The sequence below is a fragment of the Protomyctophum parallelum genome (genome assembly GCF_964188405.1).
Source record: "Protomyctophum parallelum genome assembly, chromosome: 3".
Taxonomy (NCBI): Eukaryota; Metazoa; Chordata; class Actinopteri; order Myctophiformes; family Myctophidae; genus Protomyctophum; species Protomyctophum parallelum.
In genome coordinates, this window is record NC_139698.1 from 4,255,961 (window position 1) to 4,275,356 (window position 19,396).

At 45.0% G+C, this 19,396-nt stretch overlaps 1 protein-coding gene across 1 annotated transcript in view; it reads right to left on the bottom strand.

Moving 5' to 3' along the window:
- Positions 1-19,396, bottom strand: part of LOC310856090 (glucocorticoid modulatory element-binding protein 1-like) — a gene marked incomplete at its 3' end in the record, with an annotated part of 49,847 nt that overhangs the window by 29,026 nt on the left and 1,425 nt on the right. Inside the window, exons 2-7 of the mRNA XM_083761307.1 lie at positions 16,833-17,020; positions 14,337-14,395; positions 7,590-7,711; positions 6,492-6,595; positions 5,610-5,884; positions 3,766-3,900 (exon numbers count right to left, since the gene is read on the bottom strand). Of these exons, the coding sequence (XP_083617433.1) occupies positions 3,766-3,900; positions 5,610-5,884; positions 6,492-6,595; positions 7,590-7,711; positions 14,337-14,395; positions 16,833-17,017 (880 nt within the window). The 5' untranslated portion in view covers positions 17,018-17,020. The remainder of the gene's footprint in view (positions 1-3,765; positions 3,901-5,609; positions 5,885-6,491; positions 6,596-7,589; positions 7,712-14,336; positions 14,396-16,832; positions 17,021-19,396) is intronic.

Genomic DNA, 19,396 nt, shown 5'->3' on the forward strand with positions numbered 1-19,396 from the left:
AATCCGGTCGTTTTAACCCACCCCTCACCAACATTAATCCGGTCGTTTTAACGCACCCCTCACCAACCTTAATCCGGTCGTTTTAACGCACCCCTCACCAACCTTAATCCGGTCGTTTTAACCCACCCCTCACCAAGCTTAATCCGGTCGTTTTAACGCCCCCCTCACCAACCTTAATCCGGTCGTTTTAACGCACCCCTCACCAACCTTAATCCGGCCGTTTTAACGCACCCCTCACCAATCTTAATCCGGTCGTTTTAACGCACCCTTCACCAACCTTAATCCGGTCGTCTTAACGCACCCCTCACCAACCTTAATCCGGTCGTTTTAACGCACCCCTCACCAACCTTAATCCGGTCGTTTTAACGCACCCCTCACCAACCTTAATCCGGTCGCTTTAACGCACCCCTCACCAACCTTAATCCGGTCGTTTTAACGCACCCCTCACCAACCTTAATCCGGTCGTTTTAACGCACCCCTCACCAACCTTAATCCGGTCGTCTTAACGCACCCCTCACCAACCTTAATCCGGTCGTTTTAACCCACCCCTCACCAAACTTAATCCGGTCGTTTTAACGCCCCCCTCACCAACCTTAATCCGGTCGTTTTAACGCCCCCCTCACCAACCTTAATCCGGTCGTTTTAACGCCCCCCTCACCAACCTTAATCCGGTCGTTTTAACGCACCCCTCACCAACCTTAATCCGGTCGTTTTAACCCACCCCTCACCAACATTAATCCGGTCGTTTTAACGCACCCCTCACCAAGCTTAATCCGGTCGTTTTAACGCCCCCCTCACCAACCTTAATCCGGTCGTTTTAACGCACCCCTCACCAACCTTAATCCAGTCGTTTTAACGCACCCCTCACCAACCTTAATCCGGTCGTTTTAACGCACCCCTCACCAACCTTAATCTGGTCGTCTTAACGCACCCCTCACCAAACTTAATCCGGTCGTTTTAACCCACCCCTCACCAACATTAATCCGGTCGTTTTAACGCACCCCTCACCAAGCTTAATCCGGTCGTTTTAACGCACCCCTCACCAACCTTAATCCGGTCGTTTTAACCCACCCCTCACCAACATTAATCCGGTCGTTTTAACGCACCCCTCACCAAGCTTAATCCGGTCGTTTTAACGCCCCCCTCACCAACCTTAATCCGGTCGTTTTAACGCACCCCTCACCAACCTTAATCCAGTCGTTTTAACGCACCCCTCACCAACCTTAATCCGGTCGTTTTAACGCACCCCTCACCAACCTTAATCCGGTCGTCTTAACGCACCCCTCACCAAGCTTAATCCGGTCGTCTTAACGCACCCCTCACCAACCTTAATCCGGTCGTTTTAACGCACCCCTCACCAACCTTAATCCGGTCGTCTTAACGCACCCCTCACCAACCTTAATCCGGTCGTTTTAACGCACCCCTCACCAACCTTAATCCGGTCGTTTTAACCCACCCCTCACCAACCTTAATCCGGTCGTCTTAACGCACCCCTCACCAAGCTTAATCCGGTCGTTTTAACGCCCCCCTCACCAACCTTAATCCGGTCGTTTTAACCCACCCCTCACCAACCTTAATCCGGTCGTCTTAACGCACCCCTCACCAAGCTTAATCCGGTCGTTTTAACGCACCCCTCACCAACCTTAATCCGGTCGTTTTAACGCACCCCTCACCAATCTTAATCCGGTCGTTTTAACGCACCCCTCACCAACCTTAATCCGGTCGTTTTAACGCACCCCTCACCAACCTTAATCCGGTCGTTTTAACGCACCCCTCACCAACCTTAATCCGGTCGTTTTAACCCACCCCTCACCAACCTTAATCCGGTCGTTTTAACGCACCCCTCACCAACCTTAATCCGGTCGTTTTAACGCACCCCTCACCAACCTTAATCCGGTCGTTTTAACGCACCCCTCACCAATCTTAATCCGGTCGTTTTAACGCACCCTTCACCAACCTTAATCCGGTCGTCTTAACGCACCCCTCACCAACCTTAATCCGGTCGTTTTAACGCACCCCTCACCAACCTTAATCCGGTCGTTTTAACGCACCCCTCACCAACCTTAATCCGGTCGCTTTAACGCACCCCTCACCAACCTTAATCCGGTCGTTTTAACGCACCCCTCACCAACCTTAATCCGGTCGTCTTAACGCCCCCCTCACCAACCTTAATCCGGTCGTTTTAACGCCCCCCTCACCAACCTTAATCCGGTCGTTTTAACGCACCCCTCACCAACCTTAATCCGGTCGTTTTAACCCACCCCTCACCAACATTAATCCGGTCGTTTTAACGCACCCCTCACCAAGCTTAATCCGGTCGTTTTAACGCACCCCTCACCAACCTTAATCCGGTCGTTTTAACGCACCCCTCACCAACCTTAATCCAGTCGTTTTAACGCACCCCTCACCAACCTTAATCCGGTCGTTTTAACGCACCCCTCACCAATCTTAATCCGGTCGTTTTAACGCACCCTTCACCAACCTTAATCCGGTCGTCTTAACGCACCCCTCACCAACCTTAATCCGGTCGTTTTAACGCACCCCTCACCAACCTTAATCCGGTCGTTTTAACGCACCCCTCACCAACCTTAATCCGGTCGCTTTAACGCACCCCTCACCAACCTTAATCCGGTCGCTTTAACGCACCCCTCACCAACCTTAATCCGGTCGTTTTAACGCACCCCTCACCAACCTTAATCCGGTCGTCTTAACGCACCCCTCACCAAGCTTAATCCGGTCGTTTTAACGCCCCCCTCACCAACCTTAATCCGGTCGTTTTAACGCACCCCTCACCAACCTTAATCCGGTCGTTTTAACGCACCCCTCACCAACCTTAATCCGGTCGTTTTAACGCACCCCTCACCAAGCTTAATCCGGTCGTTTTAACGCCCCCCTCACCAACCTTAATCCGGTCGTTTTAAGGCACCCCTCACCAACCTTAATCCGGTCGTTTTAACGCACCCCTCACCAACCTTAATCCGGTCGTTTTAACGCACCCCTCACCAAGCTTAATCCGGTCGTTTTAACGCCCCCCTCACCAACCTTAATCCGGTCGTTTTAAGGCACCCCTCACCAACCTTAATCCGGTCGTTTTAACGCACCCCTCACCAACCTTAATCCGGTCGTTTTAACGCACCCCTCACCAACCTTAATCCGGTCGTCTTAACGCACCCCTCACCAACCTTAATCCGGTCGTTTTAACGCACCCCTCACCAACCTTAATCCGGTAGTTTTAACGCACCCCTCACCAACCTTAATCCGGTCGTCTTAACACACCCCTCACCAACCTTAATCCGGTCGTCTTAACGCACCCCTCACCAACCTTAATCCGGTCGTCTTAACGCACCCCTCACCAACCTTAATCCGGTCGTTTTAACGCACCCCTCACCAACCTTAATCCGGTCGTTTTAACGCACCCCTCACCAACCTTAATCCGGTCGTTTTAACGCACCCCTCACCAACCTTAATCCGGTCGTTTTAACGCACCCCTCACCAACCTTAATCCGGTCGTTTTAACCCACCCCTCACCAACCTTAATCCGGTCGTTTTAACGCACCCCTCACCAACCTTAATCCGGTCGTTTTAACGCACCCCTCACCAACCTTAATCCGGTCGTTTTAACGCACCCCTCACCAACCTTAATCCGGTCGTTTTAACGCACCCCTCACCAACCTTAATCCGGTCGTTTTAACGCACCCCTCACCAACCTTAATCTTAAAAAACACCAAAAGGGGTTCCAGTCCAGAATGTGTTTAAAACACTGACCGGCCATTTGAGGAGGAGGAGGTCTCCTCTTCGTCTTGTTGACGGAGGTGGGGGGGGCGGGGCCTCCATAGCTCCACCCTTCTGTGGCACTGGCCTTCTCCTCGGGTGGATGCTCCGCCTTCACCACCTCCTCTCCTAAGACCACCAACATCACACGCACACACACACACACACACACACACACACACACACACACACACACACACACACACACACACACACACACACACACACACACACACACACACACACACACACACACACACAAGTTCATGGGTTCAATCCCGGGTATACTCCATCTCCCAGGGGTCTATAGGGCATTGTAACAGGGACGGACTCCATCTCCCAGGGGTCTATAGGGCATTGTAACAGGGACGGACTCCATCTCCCAGAGGTCTATAGAGCATTGTAACAGGGACGGACTCCATCTCCCAGGGGTCTATAGGGCATTGTAACAGGGACGGACTCCATCTCCCAGGGGTCTATAGGGCATTGTAACAGGGACGGACTCCATCTCCCAGGGGTCTATAGGGCATTGTAACAGGGACGGACTCCATCTCCCAGGGGTCTATAGGGCATTGTAACAGGGACGGACTCCATCTCCCAGGGGTCTATAGGGCATTGTAACAGGGAAGGACTCCATCTCCCAGAGGTCTATAGAGCGTCGCAGTCCCTCCCCCTTTCAGAACAACGAGTGGCCCAGGAAATGAATCGCAATGCATTTTGACCATAGGCATTTCTTAAATTATTAATTTAAAGGGTTCCGTTCAACTTTGACCCCTCAATCACATGGAACTATTTTTGGGTCGTAGTGATATGGACACAGAAAACATAGTTCCGTGTGATAGAGGGGTCAAAAACAATAACGAAAGTTGCACTAATATTTTAGAAATAGGTCAACAATACAATTTTTTTGTGGATTAATTTACCTTTACTGCGTGGCCCCCAGTGCCCCCCCCCACAAAATGACCGGAACTAATTGATATTTCACCAAAACCAGAGACCACGGGACTCGGGCAATAAATTAATACAGTTGCAACAACTATATTAATGGCAATTAATACATTTTAAAGGACCACTTCACCACTTTTCAACCTATCTTCCTATAATAGGTCCTCACTAATAATCATGATAAAATGGCACGATTTCTTTCTCCTCGGTCTGTGTCTCATAGGAGGGCTGTGGGCAGTTTAGAAAGTGTCTTCCAGTGACATCATCATTAGGCAGATTTCTTTTTAAACAATATCTTTTTACAAAAAAGTTTAGATTTTCATTATCGTGAGAACGATGGCTTCCATTTTCGCATTGCAACTTTTCAGGACTAGAAAGCCTGCAGTTTCTATTAGCTTGTATTCCCCATCGATGATGTCACTGGAAGACGGTTTCTGAACTGCCCACAGCCCTCCTATGAGACACAGACCGAGTAGAAAAGAATTGCGACATTTTTTCATGATTATTAGTGAGGACCTATTATAATGAAGATAGGTTGAAAAGTGGTGAAGTGGTCCTTTAAGTTAAAAAAAAAAATCTGAACTATCCCTTTAGTGCCCCGTGGTTCTCGCGGTCCGGGGGGGGTCCGGCATGGTTAAAATGTTAGAGTATGGAAGATTCCCAGGGGCGGGCGGTTCTTTGGGCCGCGGGACCCCACGCCTTAAGGCCCAGGAGGGGTGCTTAAGGGTGGGCACACGGGGAACAGCGGAGCGCCTGGTTCCCCTTGGCAAGTTGTTAGGATCTGCACGAGCGTCATATATACCTCCATGGGTCCGCCTGCAGTCCCACCTCTTGCCACCAGGGCCCCGCGCCTCAACGTTGGAGAGCCTCCCCATAGCTATAGGGTCTTTTACCTGCTGCGGGAGCCATCTTTCCTCCCGCCACGGCCGCGCGCTCAGCCGCGGGGTCCGTCCGAGATGACGAGGAGCCGCCGCCGCCGTTGCTGTAGCTGCTGCTGGGCTGCGCAGTGGAGCCCCCTGCAGGCGGGAGGGAGGAGGGCAGCTGCAGCCGGGAGCCGCCGCCGCCGCCGCCGATGATGACGGCCGTGTCGAACTTGGTGCTGCGACACGTGTTGGTGCACACGGCGTCGTGCTGGTAGAAATCGATCTGCCCCGAGTCCATCATCTTCCTGTGTGTGTGTGTGGGTGTGGGTGTGTGTGTGTGTGTGTGTGTGTGTGTGTGTGTGTGTGTGTGTGCGTGTGTGGGTGTGTGTGTGTGTGTGTGTGTGTGTGTGTGTGTGTGCGTGCGTGTGGAGAAGGGCTTTAAAACCGTGCGGGAACCCCTTTGTGGTGTTATAGCATCATGTCATGCTTTAGCTATTGAAAAATAGCAGATCTACAAGCTCAAAAATAGCTCAAAAATAGCTCAAAAATAGCTCAAAAATAGCTCAAAAAAAGCTCAAAAATAGCTCAAAAATAGCTCAAAAATAGCTCAAAAATAGCTCAAAAATAGCTCAAAAATAGCTCAAAATAGCTCAAAAATAGCTCAAAAATAGCTCAAAAATAGCTCAAAAATAGCTCAAAAATAGCTCAAAAATAGCTCAAAAATAGCGGTCTGCTATTTTTGAAAAATCGAAGAACGACTGACTATAGAAACATATATAGCTTTTTCAGAAAACTGTCATTTTCAAAGAGACATTTTCAGGTCAACATGTGTGTTTGTGCGTGCGTGCGTGCGTGCGTGCGTGCGTGCGTGCGTGCGTGCGTGCGTGCGTGCGTGCGTGCGTGCGTGCGTACCTCAGCATCACTCCTCCCAGGCGGATGGCTCTCTTCCAGTCCTTCAGCGTAGCCTTCCCCGCCAGCTGGACAAACTGCTTGGGACTGATCAGCTGACCGGCGAACTGTGGAGCACCAATCGCAAACGAGTGTCACTGACCCTGCAGCGGACGGCCAATCGCCAACGAGTCTCACTGAACATGTGGACGGGCCGGCCAATCACCATAGGGTTGCCCCGATCTGATCGCGTGACCGCGGACATCGGGTCATATCAGTCTTAACCCGCCACGTTAAGTCCCCTAACCTCATATCAGTCTTAACCGACCACGTTAAGTCCCCTAACCTCATATCAGTCTTAACCGACCACGTTAAGTCCCCTAACCTCATATCAGTCTTAACCGACCACGTTAAGTCCCCTAACCTCATATCAGTCTTAACCCGCCACATTAAGTCCCCTAACCTCATATCAGTCTTAACCGACCACGTTAAGTCCCCTAACCTCATATCAGTCTTAACCGACCACGTTAAGTCCCCTAACCTCATATCAGTCTTAACCGGCCACATTAAGTCCCCTAACCTCATATCAGTCTTAACCGACCACGTTAAGTCCCCTAACCTCATATCAGTCTTAACCGGCCACATTAAGTCCCCTAACCTCATATCAGTCTTAACCGACCACATTAAGTCCCCTAACCTCATATCAGTCTTAACCGACCACGTTAAGTCCCCTAACCTCATATCAGTCTTAACCGACCACGTAAGTCCCCTAACCTCATATCAGTCTTAACCGGCCACGTTAAGTCCCCTAACCTCATATCAGTCTTAACCCGCCACGTCAGTCCCCTAACCTCATAGCAGTCTTAACCGACCACGTTAAGTCCCCTAACCTCATATCAGTCTTAACCGACCACGTTAGTCCCCTACGTGGTCGTGAGATCGTGGTCGGTCAGTAGATCGTGGTAGGTCAGTAGATCGTGGTAGGTCAGTAGATCGTGGTCGGTCAGTAGATCGTGGTAGGTCAGTAGACGCTACTGAGAGGACAGCCTTCAATGCTCTGAATTAACGTGAATTTGGTCCCTTTCAGTGCGTTGATTGGTTGGAAGCGGGAGGGGCGTGTACCTTGACACAGCGGACGTTGATTCCAGGACACACAAACTTCTTGAAGAGGAGAACCGCTCTGCTGTCGCCACAGGTGACGGGGTAGCCGTACTCCACCTCCTCACCCTCTACGCCATCGTCATCTAATAGCGTGTACAATTTAGGCATTTAGCAGACGCTCTCAAGGCTCATACATAGTCTGGATCTTCGGTGGTGAGGTGACCACCGAACTACAACATGACGTCACTGAGGTGACCACCGAACTACAACATGACGTCACTGAGGTGACCACCGAACTACAACATGACGTCACTGAGGTGACCACCGAACTACAACATGACGTCACTGAGGTGACCACCGAACTACAACATGACGTCACTGAGGTGACCGCCGAACTACAACATGACGTCACTGAGGTGACCACCGAACTACAACATGACGTCACTGAGGTGACCACCGAACTACAACATGACGTCACTGAGGTGACCACCGAACTACAACATGACGTCACTGAGGTGACCACCGAACTACAACATGACGTCACTGAGCCGCGGTGAAGAGCAAACCACCGCCACCGCCCCCAGCCCTTCTCTCTGTTTTTACTCACCACCGCTCAACGTTATTTCAGCTCCGGTGGTCAGCTCACCACCGGAGCGGTGTGATCACCTCACCACCGGAGCGGTGGTCAGCTCACCACCGGAGCGGTGGCCGCCTCACCACCGGAGCGGTGGTCGCCTCACCACCGAAAATCCAGACTATGAACAGGCCTTTAATCCAGAGCGATTTACATTAAGCAAGAACAACAAACATGGCGATATATAAAGACGTCATAGTTATCATGAATCATACGTAAGCTAAGAACATAACAGTGGAATATATCTATATAATGAAACTATATGCATATATACTATATAGTGCTATGTCTACAATGCTATCTAAGTTACATAAAGTTGAGCCTTTGCATACGCCTGTAAGGTCGCCGAGGCTAAGGCAAGTGCTACGGGCCAAGATGGAGTCTGAATATATTTTCATCATGGAGGTATGAAAGACCTGCCCACCTCAGACATCAATATGATGTCACTGAGCATCATGAAGGCACTGAAAGACCCGCCCACCTCAGACATCAGCAAAATTACAATAATATAATAAATTGTCCGTGTCAAAATCACCCATTTTTCCCTTGCCTTAACGTGACATTTTGAAATGTCGTGCGTCAAGTTGTACGTATTGCTGTTGTAATGCACATAACACAAGAACCGTTTGCCCCACCGACTTCACATTTGACACACGCGTTCCACACCCCCGCAGGGAGTGCAGTGCCCGGACTCCAGTCGGTCGGACCCACGGTTGTCCAGAACCACCACAAAAGGCTCTGCTCAGGCTCTGCCAGTGGGCCTATAATGAGCCAAAGTCCCCTCATCTGTGCAATTTCCAGCCTCTGCCTCAGCCAATTGATTGCCTAGGCAACCCCACACCTGACAATTGATTACTTAACCGCTCCATTTTTCACAGTCAGTTTGCACTCTTCAGACACTGGCAGACAGACAAATACAGAGATCTCCATGTGAGACACAGACAGACAGATACAGAGATATCCAAGTGGGACACAGACAGACAGATACAGAGATCTCCATGTGCGACACAGACAGACAGATACAGAGATCTCCATGTGGGACACAAACAGACAGATACAGAGATCTCCATGTGGGACACAGACAGACAGACAGATACAGAGATCTCCATGTGGGACACAGACAGACAGACAGACAGATACAGAGATCTCCATGTGGGACACAGACAGAGATCTCCATGTGGGACACAGACAGAGATCTCCATGTGGGACACAGACAGACAGATACAGAGATCTCCATGTGGGACACAGACAGACAGATACAGAGATCTCCATGTGCGACACAGACAGACAGATACAGAGATCTCCATGTGGGACACAAACAGACAGATACAGAGATCTCCATGTGAGACACAGACAGACAGATACAGAGATCTCCATGTGGGACACAGACAGACAGATACAGAGATCTCCATGTGGGACACAGACAGACAGACAGATACAGAGATCTCCATGTGGGACACAGACAGACAGACAGACAGATACAGAGATCTCCATGTGGGACACAGACAGAGATCTCCATGTGGGACACAGACAGACAGATACAGAGATCTCCATGTGGGACACAGACAGACAGATACAGAGATCTCCATGTGGGACACAGACAGAGATCTCCATGTGGGACACAGACAGAGTTAAAACGGGTGCTCTGACGTTGACAACGGGCATTATTAGGTTCCCCAACGGGCATTATTAGGTTCCCCAACGGGCATTATTAGGTTCCCCAACGGGTATTATTAGGTTCCCCAACGGGCATTATTAGGTTCCCCAACGGGCATTATTAGGTTCCCCAAGGGGTATTATTAGGTTCCCCAAGGGGTATTATTAGGTTCCCCAAGGGGTATTATTAGGTTCCCCAAGGGGTATTATTAGGTTCCCCAAGGGGTATTATTAGGTTCCCCAAGGGGTATTATTAGGTTCCCCAAGGGGTATTATTAGGTTCCCCAAGGCGCATATCGTTCTCTAGTAGGCCGGTATAGCCGACGGGCACTTAAAGGTCTAGTATATTATGATGAGAAATACAGTGACTGTATCTTAGTAACCTTATCAGATAAATACAGAATGCAGTGACTGTATCTTAGTAATCTGTCAGATAAATACAGAATGCAGTGACTGTATCTTAGTAATCTGTCAGATAAATACAGAATGCAGTGACTGTATTTTAGTAATCTGTCAGATAAATACAGAATGCAGTGACTGTGTCTTAGTAATCTGTCAGATAAATACAGAATACAGTGACTGTATCTTAGTAATCTGTCAGATAAATACAGAATGCAGTGACTGTATCTTAGTAATCTGTCAGATAAATACAGAATGCAGTGACTGTATCTTAGTAATCTGTCAGATAAATACAGAATGCAGTGACTGTGTCTTAGTAACCTATCAGATAAATACAGAATGCAGTGACTGTGTCTTAGTAACCTTATCAGATAAATACAGAATACAGTGACTGTGTCTTAGTAACCTATCAGATAAATACAGAATGCAGTGACTGTGTCTTAGTAACCTATCAGATAAATACAGAATGCAGTGACTGTGTCTTAGTAACCTATCAGATAAGTACAGAATACAGTGACTGTGTCTTAGTAACCTTATCAGATAAATACAGAATACAGTGACTGTGTCTTAGTAACCTTATCAGATAAATACAGAATGCAGTGACTGTATCTTAGTAATCTGTCAGATAAATACAGAATGCAGTGACTGTGTCTTAGTAACCTTATCAGATAAATACAGAATGCAGTGACTGTGTCTTAGTAACCTGTCAGATAAATACAGAATGCAGTGACTGTGTCTTAGTAACCTGTCAGATAAATACAGAATGCAGTGACTGTGTCTTAGTAACCTATCAGATAAATACAGAATGCAGTGACTGTGTCTTAGTAATCTGTCAGATAAATACAGAATGCGGTGACTGTGTCTTAGTAACCTTATCAGATAAATACAGAATGCAGTGACTGTGTCTTAGTAACCTATCAGATAAATACAGAATGCAGTGACTGTGTCTTAGTAACCTATCAGATAAATACAGAATGCAGTGACTGTGTCTTAGTAACCTATCAGATAAATACAGAATGCAGTGACTGTGTCTTAGTAACCTATCAGATAAATACAGAATGCAGTGACTGTGTCTTAGTAACCTATCAGATAAATACAGAATGCAGTGACTGTGTCTTAGTAACCTATCAGATAAATACAGAATGCAGTGACTGTGTCTTAGTAACCTTATCAGATAAATACAGAATGCAGTGACTGTGTCTTAGTAACCTTATCAGATAAATACAGAATGCAGTGACTGTGTCTTAGTAACCTTATCAGATAAATACAGAATGCAGTGACTGTGTCTTAGTAACCTATCAGATAAATACAGAATGCAGTGACTGTGTCTTAGTAACCTATCAGATAAGTACAGAATACAGTGACTTTGTCTTAGTAACCTTATCAGATAAATACAGAATACAGTGACTGTGTCTTAGTAACCTATCAGATAAATACAGAATGCAGTGACTGTGTCTTAGTAACCTATCAGATAAATACAGAATGCAGTGACTGTGTCTTAGTAACCTATCAGATAAATACAGAATGCAGTGACTGTGTCTTAGTAACCTATCAGATAAATACAGAATACAGTGACTGTGTCTTAGTAACCTATCAGATAAATACAGAATGCAGTGACTGTGTCTTAGTAACCTTATCAGATAAATACAGAATGCAGTGACTGTGTCTTAGTAACCTTATCAGATAAATACAGAATGCAGTGACTGTGTCTTAGTAATCTGTCAGATAAATACAGAATACAGTGACTGTGTCTTAGTAACCTATCAGATAAATACAGAATGCAGTGACTGTGTCTTAGTAACCTTATCAGATAAATACAGAATACAGTGACTGTGTCTTAGTAACCTATCAGATAAATACAGAATGCAGTGACCGTGTCTTAGTAATCTATCAGATAAATACAGAATGTAGTGACTGTGTCTTAGTAACCTATCAGATAAATACAGAATGCAGTGACTGTGTCTTAGTAACCTATCAGATAAATACAGAATGTAGTGACTGTGTCTTAGTAACCTATCAGATAAATACAGAATGCAGTGACTGTGTCTTAGTAACCTTATCAGATAAATACAGAATGCAGTGACTGTGTCTTAGTAACCTATCAGATAAATACAGAATACAGTGACTGTGTCTTATTAACCTATCAGATAAATACAGAATACAGTGACTGTGTCTTAGTAACCTATCAGATAAATACAGAATGCAGTGACTGTGTCTTAGTAACCTATCAGATAAATACAGAATGCAGTGACTGTGTCTTAGTAACCTATCAGATAAATACAGAATGCAGTGACTGTGTCTTAGTAATCTATCAGATAAATACAGAATGCAGTGACTGTGTCTTAGTAACCTATCAGATAAATACAGAATGCAGTGACTGTGTCTTAGTAACCTATCAGATAAATACAGAATGCAGTGACTGTGTCTTAGTAACCTATCAGATAAATACAGAATGCAGTGACTGTGTCTTAGTAACCTATCAGATAAATACAGAATGCAGTGACTGTGTCTTAGTAACCTATCAGATAAATACAGAATGCAGTGACTGTGTCTTAGTAACCTATCAGATAAATACAGAATGCAGTGACTGTGTCTTAGTATAGTAACCTATCAGATAAATACAGAATACAGTGACTGTGTCTTAGTAACCTATCAGATAAATACAGAATGCAGTGACTGTGTCTTAGTATAGTAACCTATCAGATAAATACAGAATGCAGTGACTGTGTCTTAGTAACCTATCAGATAAATACAGAATGCAGTGACTGTGTCTTAGTAACCTTATCAGATAAATACAGAATGCAGTGACTGTGTCTTAGTAACCTATCAGATAAATACAGAATACAGTGACTGTGTCTTAGTAACCTATCAGATAAATACAGAATGCAGTGACTGTGTCTTAGTAACCTATCAGATAAATACAGAATGCAGTGACTGTGTCTTAGTAACCTATCAGATAAATACAGAATGCAGTGACTGTGTCTTAGTATAGTAACCTATCAGATAAATACAGAATGCAGTGACTGTGTCTTAGTAACCTATCAGATAAATACAGAATACAGTGACTGTGTCTTAGTAACCTATCAGATAAATACAGAATGCAGTGACTGTGTCTTAGTAACCTATCAGATAAATACAGAATGCAGTGACTGTGTCTTAGTAACCTATCAGATAAATACAGAATGCAGTGACTGTGTCTTAGTAACCTATCAGATAAATACAGAATACAGTGACTGTGTCTTAGTAACCTATCAGATAAATACAGAATGCAGTGACTGTGTCTTAGTAACCTATCAGATAAATACAGAATGCAGTGACTGTGTCTTAGTAACCTATCAGATAAATACAGAATGCAGTGACTGTGTCTTAGTATAGTAACCTATCAGATAAATACAGAATGCAGTGACTGTGTCTTAGTAACCTATCAGATAAATACAGAATGCAGTGACTGTGTCTTAGTATAGTAATCTTATCAGATAAATACAGAATGCAGTGACTGTGTCTTAGTAACCTATCAGATAAATACAGAATGCAGTGACTGTGTCTTAGTAACCTATCAGATAAATACAGAATACAGTGACTGTGTCTTAGTAACCTTATCAGATAAATACAGAATGCAGTGACTGTGTCTTATTAACCTATCAGATAAATACAGAATGCAGTGACTGTGTCTTAGTAACCTATCAGATAAATACAGAATGCAGTGACTGTGTCTTAGTAACCTATCAGATAAATACAGAATGCAGTGACTGTGTCTTAGTAACCTATCAGATAAATACAGAATGCAGTGACTGTGTCTTAGTAACCTTATCAGATAAATACAGAATGCAGTGACTGTGTCTTAGTAACCTTATCAGATAAATACAGAATGCAGTGACTGTGTCTTAGTAACCTTATCAGATAAATACAGAATGCAGTGACTGTGTCTTAGTATAGTAATCTTATCAGATAAATACAGAATGCAGTGACTGTGTCTTAGTATAGTAATCTTATCAGATAAATACAGAATGCAGTGACTGTGTCTTAGTAACCTTATCAGATAAATACAGAATGCAGTGACTGTGTCTTAGTAATCTTACCATGGTATGTTTCTATGGCCAGGACAGTGGTGCCTGTGTCAGCAATGTCATAATTTAGCCTGCAGAGGGCGACAGAATCCACATCATTATGAGAGACGTTGTTTTGAATAGATTTCTTCTGCATACACAGACAGCCGCCTCAATGGATTTAATGAACTTTACTTAACTGCAGAAAACGTATAGCGCAAACTTATAGCGCAGGTTGAACGTTTTTAGAATCTGATCTCAGGTCAGAATGGGTTAATCAGAACCAGTGTGTGTCCAGTGGAAACCCTCGTATGAATCTGATCTCAGGTCAGAATGGGTTAAGCAGCGCCCCCGGGATGCAGGTGCTCTGATTGCCACTGTCCTTTAAAAAGAAAAATGAACTGACTAATGTTTGTTAATGTTTGGACATCGCTGTGTCGTCTTGCGTTGCGTTCCAGGTTGCTCTCCTTATTCCACGTTGCCATTCCGCACCTGTACGTTCTTTTTTTTTTTCTTTTTTTGAGTGGTGCAACGACTCCTCTACAACCAGCAACGTCCGTGTACGCGTATCCTGTTGTCATGAGCACGAGTGGTGTGCGCGCATGCGTGAAATTGGAACAACACGAGTATGTGACTTATTAATACCAGTAGGGGGCGCCAGAAACAGAGAGAGGGGTAGTGCTGTGCCTGCTAATGAGAGAGAGAGACCATGACCATGACCAATGACAAAAAACTCCCATATCTGCTGGGCGAAGTACAACAATGTGCAAATAACACATGCAGCAAGAAGGATATCAAACGGAACACAACCACCCTAAAGACTAATCATTGTGTATATTATTCCTGCACTATACCTGCATCGAGTGACCTCGGTATATAGAAGTTGATCTATTGAAGATTCTGACAAAGTACATAATTTTTGTTTTGATTGTATTGCTGTATTGTTGTATTGTTCTTTCTGCTTTGGCAATGTAAACGTATGTTTTCTCATGCCAATAAAGCCCTTTGAATTGAATTGAGAGAGAGAGAGAGAGAGAGAGAGAGAGAGAGAGAGAGAGAGAGAGAGAGAGAGATCTTTTAATGGAGGGACAGACAGTATAGGCTGACAGGAGATGAGGAGAGACATGCAGTATAAAGGCCGTCGGGATGGGGAGTCGAACCCGCGGCCAGACTGGATTATACCAGCCAAGGTGCCTGGACCGCTGATCCACAGTATACCGGTACCACTACTCCTGGGTCTCTCTCTCTCTCTCTCTCTCTCTCTCTCTCTCTCTCTCTCTCTCTCTCTCTCTGCATTTCTTGCGTCCTAAAAGGAACTATAAGGTCGCATTCACACCTCTTCTTCGGTAGACTCCATGCGAATGGGCGGAGAAGTTGCATCATTCTTGCATAATTATTTCATTTGCTGCGGTTTGCCTTCACACCGCAGCAATTGGAAACGCTAATATTTACAAAGAAGAAAAACAACAAAAAAAGTGTTGTAACCTGCCGTTTTTTAACTACTTTCTAATTCTTTGTTTGGCCCGAAATATTGTGTGTGTTGTCATGATTTGTCACGACAAGAGTTGTCTTCGTACGACGCTTAAAAGGTCTTTAAATAAATTAAATAAAAACTGCCTATGGTCAAAATGCATTGCGTTTTCATTTCCTGGGCCGTTCGTTGTTCTGAAAGGGGGAGGGACTGCGCCGCTCTATACGGCATGCACGGCTCTTTGAGGCGCATTAGGATTGGAATGAGGCTTCACACCTGCCAAACGAAAGCGCACTTTGCGACAATACGCGGCCAGTAATTCGTTGTAATCGCGGTAAAGCTTCCTAATGTGTGAAGGCGACCTGCAGTGGTGGAAAAAGTACTCAATTGTTTTACTTAAGTAAAAGTACCAATACTGCAATTTAGAACTACTCCTTTACAAGTAAAAGTACGGAATTGAAAATGTACTTGAGTAAAAGTGCAAAAGTATCGGCATCAAAATGTACTTAAAGTACTAAAAGTAAAAGTACTCATATTGCAGAATGTCCCACTTCACAAGTTCAAAATGTGTACAAAGTCTATTGAAAATAGCCGATCTACAAGCTCACAATGCGTCGCGTTGCGACGCATTGTGAGCTTGTAGATCGGCTATTTTCAAATGGCCAAAATATATTGGGTTGAAGTGGTTAATGTATGTTTTCTAATCAAAATTAAAATCGCCAAAGTAACTAAAGTAACTAAAGTTTTCAAATAATTGTAGTGGAGTAAAAGTACAAATGTTGGCTCTGAGATGTAGTGGAGTAGAAGTAAAAGTACTGGAAATTGGAAATACTCAAGTAAAGCACAAATACCTCAAAATTGTACTTAAGTACAGTACTTAAGTAAAAGTACTTAGTTACTTTCCACCACTGGCGACCTGATAGGTAGGCGGTTCGTGACACAACTGTCGAATTGAACTGAATCGAGGGTTTACATTCTGGCATGTGGACTTCACTTCAGACAGCAGTTTTTCTTTTTGTAGAATCTAGTAAAAGGCTTCATAAAACTACAACGTTTACCCGTGCTGGGCGAGCTGCCTATGCCGCATGACTGGAGCCTTATTGTCACTAGGCCCCGCCTCCTCGTCACTAGGCCCCGCCTCCATGTCACTAGGCCCCGCCTCCATGTCACTAGGCCCCGCCTCCTCGTCCGTCAGCATCCCAGTGTCCCCCGGGGGCGACGCGGTGACCTCAGCGGCCGCCATCACCTGCACGCACGCACACACGCACACATGCACACACGCACACACGCACACACGCACACACGCACACACGCACGCACGCACACGCACACGCACATGCACACGCTCGCACGCATGCACGCACACGCACACGCACACACACACACACACACACGCACGCACACACGCACACGAATGCATGTTAACATAAACATCACCCCTCCATAGACATTGTTCAAATGCATCGTGATTGATGATATGCACACGGTAATTAAAACCCATTCTGGGCGGGAACCCATTTTGGTGTTATAGCATCATGCTATGCTTTAGCTATTGAACAATAGCAGATCTACAAGCTCATAGCGCCGCCGAGTGGCTCGCTATGAGCTTGTAGGTCTGCTATTTTTTTGAAAACTGTCAGGATTAAAGAAGAGATTTTTTTAATCTGATCTCAGGTCAGAATGCTTTAAAGAACCACCATTCTTCTGTGCGTTAGAATCTGATCTCAGGTCAGAATGCGTTAAAGAACCACCATTCTTCTGTGCGTTAGAATCTGATCTCAGGTCAGAATGCGTTAAAGAACCACCATTCTTCTGTGCGTTAGAATCTGATCTCAGGTCAGAATGCGTTAAAGAACCACCATTCTTCTGTGCGTTAGAATCTGATCTCAGGTCAGAATGCGTTAAAGAACCACCATTCTTCTGTGCGTTAGAATCTGATCTCAGGTCAAAATGCGTTAAAGAACCACCATTCTTCTGTGCGTTAGAATCTGATCTCAGCTCAGAATGCGTTAAAGAACCACCATTCTTCTGTGCGTTAGAATCTGATCTCAGGTCAGAATGCGTTAAAGAACCACCATTCTTCTGTGCGTTAGAATCTGATCTCAGGTCAGAATGGGTTAAGGTGCTATACCATATAGGTGCAACTTCCCATCGACAGCCCATTGGTCCGAACAGAACGGTCCTATATCTAATGTAATATCGTCAAACTCACCAACATGGCAGCTGTATACGAAAAGCTTTAATTATTATTGCTATAATTATGTCTGCAAAGTGTTTGTTTCATAAAAGTCCACCATAGAGCTATACTTACTGTCTTTACATTCCAAGTGTCAGAGTTTGGAATGGAAGTACACTTTGGAATTATGTTTACAACAGGGTCCAATTCATTCAATTCATCAGAACATTTAGAGACGTACAAATAGAAAACATCATCATCATCATACATCATCTTATACGCCTACTGGCCAATCAGAATGTCTGTTGCCTGTGATTGGCTAGCTGATTTGTTCGTTTACATATGACCTAAATCAACCAGACTCTAGTAATTGTAACACTTTATTCTATGTATTTTTATACTTCCACTGGAGTAGTCTTTAGTGGGGCAGCGGTGGCTCAGGGGTAGAGTGCCTGGATGGTAACCGTAAGGTTGCCAGTTCGAACCCGGGCTCCCCCAGAGTTACTGTCGAAGTGTCCTTGAGCAAGACACTGAACCCCTAATTGCTCCCGATGTGCTGGTTGGTGCCTTGCATGGTTTCCGCTGCCATCGGTGTATGAATGTGTGTGTGAATGGGTGAATGTAATGCACAATCTATGTAAAGCGCCTTGGATAAAGGCGCTATATAAATGCACCATTTATCATTTACCATTTAATAATAATAATAAACTTTAATTGTATAGCACCTTTCATACATAAATGCAGCTCAAAGTGCTTCACAGGGCAGGACATATAATACAATAAAACACAAGTAGTTAAAATGATAGAACAATGGAAAAGAACAAAATTGAATATAAGAACATAAATTAAATAGAAAATGTAAAGATTTACGCATTATACCTCCCACAGTTTTGACTGTACGCACTTGAGCCATATGTCAAATTGACCGGAGAAATCGTGTGCTTGTATTTTGTTAAGAGAAATGTTGTATAGTTTAATTGATATGAAATTATTGACATGGATGGGAAAAGGCAAAAAATCACATTCAAGTATTTTTACCTCGGAGACTGTAATCATTTAATATTGTATTTAGCAGAATTCTGATGTAATTTCCCCGTTCATTGTCAATGGCAAATTTTGAGACGTGTGGGGACAAAAGCTGTTTGTAAAAGGGGCTAGCGTCCCTCAAAAACAGGACTAAAGCTGGTTATAGAAGGGGGGCTAGCGTCCCTCAAAAACAGGACTAAAGCTGGTTATAGAAGGGGCTAGCACCCCTCAAAAACAGGACTAAAGCTGTTTAGAAGGGGCTAGCGCCCCTCAAAAACAGGACTAAAGCTGTTTAGAAGGGGCTAGCGTCCCTCAAAAACAGTACTAAAGCTGTTTAGAAGGGGCTAGCACCCCTCAAAAACAGGACTAAAGCTGTTTATAAAAGGGGCTAGCGACCCTCAAAAACAGGACTAAAGCTGG